Source organism: Benincasa hispida, chromosome 12, assembly GCF_027475165.1.
Source record: "Benincasa hispida cultivar pf3 chromosome 12, pf3_genome.v1.1, whole genome shotgun sequence".
Lineage (NCBI taxonomy): Eukaryota > Viridiplantae > Streptophyta > Magnoliopsida > Cucurbitales > Cucurbitaceae > Benincasa > Benincasa hispida.
In genome coordinates, this window is record NC_143489.1 from 51489088 (window position 1) to 51495546 (window position 6459).

General features: G+C 31.6%; 1 protein-coding gene across 1 annotated transcript; it reads right to left on the reverse strand.

Moving 5' to 3' along the window:
* Positions 1–5511: 5511 nt before the first annotated feature.
* LOC120067525 (agamous-like MADS-box protein AGL62) lies at positions 5512–6177 on the reverse strand. The gene has a single exon (XM_039019076.1). The coding sequence runs from the start codon at positions 6175–6177 to the stop codon at positions 5512–5514; it is 666 nt and encodes a 221-aa protein (XP_038875004.1).
* Between the last annotated feature and the right edge of the window lie 282 nt (positions 6178–6459).

Sequence of the window (6459 nt, forward strand, 5' to 3'; positions counted from 1 at the left end):
GCCCTTTAATGAAATTTGCAACCGACATTAAAGCCATTTAATGTCGATTCCGACCGACATTAAAGCCAAGAATCTGTCCATTTTATTAATTATTGTCTGTTTTTTTAAATTCTGTTGCCAAATCCATTTTTTTGATCAAAAAATATAACATGACACATCATCATCGAACGTTGTGGCTAAGACATATTATTTATGTATGGATTGCAAATATATTACATTTAATCCATAAATTCTACTATAAAATTATAATTTAAAAGGACATACAATAATTCAACCCTTGGAAACACAAATTACAAGTAATACAAACATTATGATTTTACAAACATTATGAATTTTCAGTCCCTTTTCACTTGGTAAGTATAGATCCCTTCATAATTCTTCTTGAACAGACCTCCCCAGCTTAGTAGTGTTTGGTTATAAGCATTTTTGTTTGACCACTGTTGTTCAAAGGATCACAAACAAAAAGGTTTAAGACAAAGGATTGAAAGTGAAAATGTGATCAGGATTCATATTCAACTAACCGTGTTTATTAGGAATGTGTATAAATGGTACATTCAAGGCAAAATTCTTTACTAGAGTTCCCCAAGAAAAAGCATAAAGAGGTTGCGATACCAAATCTTTACTGCTTTGTTGCACCTGCAAAACAAGAAAACTCAATAGTTGCATAAATGAGAGAATATTTTTTTTAAAACTGTGAGTCATCAACTAAAACTTATTAAAACTGTAAGTCAAACATTCTTTTAGTGTATTTAATTAGCATAATGCACATGTTCTCAAGCCAATCAATCGTTTAGTTCCTGCATCTATCACTTAGCTCCAACGGTCTATTGTGTAGCTCAATCGTTTAGTAAACAATCTCGCATATAGGCTATCGTTTAGCTACTGCGCCTATCGTTTACCTCCATCTTTTAGCGTTTACGCCTTATCGTCTAACGCATTAGCCTATCGCTTAGCATTTCGCCTATCGTGTAGCGGTCTGCTCATCATCAAGCGTAGCACGACTATCGTCTAGCGCTCATGCCTTTCGCATAGCCCCATCGTGTAGTCTATCGCTTAATGCCCGCACATCTGCTATACAATCGTCCAGCGCCCACTTACACGATCGTCTAGTGCATCTGCTATACAATCGTCTACCTCATCGTTTAGCTCCTCGCGTTGCTACACGATCGTCCAGCCCCCGCCTACACGATCGCCTACCTCATCGTGTAGCGCTACCCATTTGCTACACGATCCTCTACCTAGTGCCTTACGCTCAACATTTCGCTTTCACTGCTCTTGCTCACGCATACCCAATACAGGAGCAACTCTTGGCAATGCATCTTGCCAATACTTCAACAAATGTATCATATACAACAAAACCATTAATCAAATCGAATTTCAAATGCCATAGACACATAAAAAGTAGGCACAAATTTAGAAGTAAAGAGGCATATTGAAGTGAAACCGCAGCTGGCTTTCATTGAGACATTTACACAAACAGTTGAGAGGCGTAACATAAGAACAAAATTTTTTGTGAGTTTAAGAGAGGAAAGAGAAAAAGAGCATACTGATTTGGATGAACGACGAACGGCGACACACGGATTCGGGCGACTGGGTGTGGCGGCACGGGTTACGCTATTCATTGGCAAGGGTTTGGAAGAGAGAAATTAGAAAGAAGAGGGTCTGAAGAAGGAAGTGTGAGAATGAGAGGAAAAAGAAAATAGGGGGAGAGTGAAGAGGGAAAAATGAAAAAAATGGGGGGAGGGGGGGAGGAGAATTAAGTGGGTCTTTAATGTCGGTTTAAAACCGACATTAAAGATCCGCTTTAAAAAAAACGACATTATACATCTGACTTCACTTTTTTCAACTGACATTAAAGCCCAAAATTCTTGTAGTAAAATAATTGAGAGGATTTAAATATTTGAATATGATTCAAATATTAATTATATGGATGGATTCATATAATTGATTTTAGTATAAATATGATTTATATTAAATACCATGCATTGTTGAGAGATAAAATAAAACTATGGGTTATATTTATTTGATACAATATAAAACTATAGGTTATATGTTATATTTGATATAACATATAGTATATATATTATTTTGATTAAATTAATTTTATATTTAATTTAATTAAAGGAGGGAGTGCCCCCTAATTGATCTCTCATGAAAAACGTGCAGTGTGTGTGTTGGGAGTTCAGTTATCTTCTTCTACCCTTTTGAGGAACTAAAAAACTCTCTAAGTTTCTCTCCCAAAACTTGACAAAGAAGAAAGGTTCTTCTTCTCCCTCTCAATCTCTCCTTCCTCTTCCAAATTTAGAGCATGCTAGTGAATATAGAAGATTCGTTTGTGGTGGTGTCCTAACCAGAGAAGAGACCGTGATCTAGATCGAGGGAAACGTGAAGAAATTGGTTTCAAGGGTAAGCGATTTCTTCCCTATTTCTTTTATAAATGCATGTTGTAAATTTAGATTTATTAATGAATAATCACTACTACAGAAATTGGATTACTTGACGTTTTTTTCCAATGTCAAGTAGAGGGTATACTTGATGCTAATAAAAGCGTCGTCTATTCCATTGTCAAGTATAATGTCATAACTTGATATTGTAAAAACGTCAAGAGAAATAATTCTTGACACAATTTCTGTGTCAAGAAATATAATACACTTGACACTAATGACATGTCAAGTGTATTAATTCTTGACACTTATTATTGTGATTACTCTTGACAATTTTTATTTGTCAAATATATCTTTATCTTGACACGAAATAATTGTCAAGTAATCTAATTCTTGACACATACGAAATGGAAGAAGGGAAGGGGAAGAGAGAGAAAAATAGGAAAAAAGAAAGAAAAAGGAAAGAAAAAAATAAAAGGAAACTAAACTAAACTATTATATTATAGTCTAACCAATCAAGTTAATTTCTTTTTGTTTAAATAAAATACATAAATATCTTCCTTTTCCCTCTCAAAATTTTAGTATCTTAGATTCTCTAACTAATTTAAATCCCTTCACATTTTTTAAAAAAATTTAAATTAAATCAAATCCAAAATTCTAAATATCTTAACCAATATATTTGAACCAATTATCATATCAAATTATCTCAAACTCCAGCTCTAAGCAAATAAAAACCCAAATAATTTAATATAGTCAAATTAAAATTACCTCAAGTTTGCGAGAGAGAGGGAGAGTCGGCTGCTGGTGGGGTGCTGCAAAGAGAGGGTTTCGGGGAGGAGTTTTATTTACTAAGGCATTTAACCCTTTTACTTGTTTAAAATAATAATTTATTTGATAATTTTGGTGGGAGGGAAACCAAATTTGAGAGGAAATGAAAATGGGGAGGGAGGGAAACAAAAAATAAAGATTACAAAATATTATTTTTATATTTTACTTGACACAAAAAATATGTCGAGCTTCTTATAATTGATGCGAAAAACGTGTCGAGCAAGACTTTATATTACTTGACACGAAAAACGTGTGAAGTAACGGATCGCGTGAAAATATCCAAAACATTCCAAATAATTAAAACTGCAGTATCAAGTAATGTAAATTTTGTAGTAGTGAATCTTCTTCTTGTTATTATGTAATTTCTGAATTATATGAAAATTAAAAATGGGATCAATCCCCGCTTCCACAATGAAACCGTCACTCCCACCACCAGATGAAGATCAACTAAATTATTTGTTAATGAGTTTCAATGTAGTCTAGTTATGTATTATGTAGTAATGGTGATTTTTATTTTTATTATTGTTTTTTTAAATTTTTTTATTCTTGATATATTTGGTGGTATGACTTTGATTTGATCCTCAAATCGTTTTTGGATTAAAAGTTCATTGGAATAACTAGAGTAAAAAGTGTTTTCAAAAAAATTATTTTTAAATTTTTTTTATAAAAATGGTCTAAAATAAACTTTGGAAGTGTTCCAAAATCTATTTATGAGTAGTTGTTGAACACCTCAATTTTTTCTAAAATGGCTTATATTTAAAATTAAACACATAAAAAATTAAAACAAACACACCCTAAATTAATAATACCTAATATCGAACTGAAATAATATATGATTAAAAAAATTGGCATATTTTTTTATCCAATTTTTTTCTTATGTGGTATATCCTCGAAAATAAAATATTTTCCAATTAATTGAAAGGATCGACACAAAAAGAAAAAAAATGCACACATTAATATTGAAATATTATTAATGAAAACATTTAACTAATTTCTCAGTTAAAAAAACAAATTATCTCGTCTCATTAACCATTTAATTGAATCATGGCCCACTAGACTAAATATAATGTATTAATCACGAGCTTCACTTTTATTTTTTTTATTTTTTTATTTTTTTATTTTTTCACAATATCATAAGCTAAGCTTATTGCTACTGTTGAAGGATTATTCTCCTAATCTTTGACCATGTATTTTTTTTTTTTTTTTTTTAAGAATCTTTGACCCATGTAATAGGATTTTTTATATATGTCATACTCTAGATGGAAACACTTTATTTTGTGTATATTATTAAATTAACTATTAAGTGTGCTAAAAAAAATCAACAATCATATTCATAAATTAAAAACACACACTCATTTTAGATTTTACAATGTACAAATATGTATTAATTATTTTTATTATGTATTAATAACTTAACAGCTGTCTTCAAAAAAAAAAAAAAAAAATCAACACCAACACCCAATGTATAACTGAACATACTAAATAAAATTTCTATGATTTATTTAAAGGAAAATTATCTTTTTAATTTCCAAATTAGTAAGAATAGGTCTTAAGGCCCATGATGTGATCTTTTTTATTTTAAATAATTTATCTTAAGGTGTAATCTTTTTTAACTTTAAATAGTGTCGTATAATTATTTGAAAAAAAAAATTATGAACTTCTTCTTTTATTTTTCTTTTTTTTTTATGTATATAGAAAGAATACTTTACATGTCTTTTAAGTATATTCTTAAAAATTTATTTGAAAACTAGGTGACACTTTTATGCTAAAAATACATATTTTAAAAACTAAATGACTAAACATACAAATTATTTCTTCCTAACTCTTTTTTCTAAAAAAGAAAAAAAAAAATTCAGAACTTGTTTCTTGTACAATGTTATTCTAACACTTTTATAAGTCATTCCATGCTTTCCCTTTCTCACAAAAAATAAATAAATAAATAAATTGTCACACGGCCATGCAGCAGAAGTTAACCAAAAACCATACAAAACCATATCAAGAAACTATATTTATTTATTTATTGGAGAAGATAAGATATTTCTTAGTTCTTATATACACAAAAAAGTAAATAAAAATAAACAGTAACAAATTCATATTAAAAAAAACACACAAAAACATATCAAATTTAAGGTGAAGAAAGATTCATAAGTCTTCTCGAAATGGCATGCTTTAAAAGAGTTCTCCATTGACATTAAGCTTAGCTTCAATGAACTTCGATGAAAGAATTCAACAGCAACTTTATAAACACTTATTAGAAAAATAAATCAACCAGGGTAACTCAAAGAATTCTAGAAAAACCCTAACCCCGTTGCGTAGAGTGGTTTCCGGCGAGTTCAAACACCGTCGGAGGTGGCAATGGTTGTTGATTTCCAGCAAGGTGAAACGACGACGATGTCATCGACTGTGGCGGCGGTGGAAGAGCAGGCAAAAGAAGCCCTCCAATTCTTGCCGCTGTCAATTTCTCAACTCTCTCTGCCACTCTGGCTCTCAAATCCATCAATGCCGATCGGAACACCTTCAACTCATCCAATCTCATCCCTTCCACTGGTTCCTGCCACCAAAATCTGCCGTTCTTCCTTGAATCCTCTGCCGCCCGAATCAAATCCGTTGCTCGCTTCTTCTCTGTCTCAAACTCCAAAGCGACATCGGCGAAATCACGATTAAACTCTTCTACAGGAATGTAACTCTCTGCTGGCTTCGGCGGCGATAAATTTTTGTTCAGATATCGATCCAAAAGCCCTTCCACATCGGGATGACCGAAACAAAAAACCTTATCGTTGGGAGAGAAGACAATAATGGCTACCTCTACTCCGCAAAGAATAGAGAGCTCACCAGCTTTCTTGAAAAGTCCAGCACGACGCTTTGAAAACGTTACTTGTTTAGTACTTTTTTTCTCTAACTTTTTTATTTCGATCTTTTGACGGCCAAGAGTTTTCTTCATCGGAATGCTCTGTAATTTCTCCATTAAAAGTGAAGAGGAAGATTGTGGTTGCTTATAAAGCAAGTTAAAGTTTTTTATTTTTTAATTTTGGTAATTTCCTAAATCAAAGGATTGCAATAATTTGATTGGATTCGTGTACATGGAATAATATTTTGTACTTAAAAAAAATAACATATGGAATAATATTTTATTACCCTCATTGAATAATTTCCATAAACAAAACCATTACGAATTACAACAATTTCAAAAACCATTTTTGCATCATGATGTGGCGGCTTACTATTTGCCCGTCACAAAGTTTCTTGA

Excerpts from the sequence above, each read along its gene's own strand:
- LOC120067525 (XM_039019076.1), bottom strand. The coding sequence starts at position 6,177 with ATGGAGAAATTACAGAGCATTCCGATGAAGAAAACTCTTGGCCGTCAA.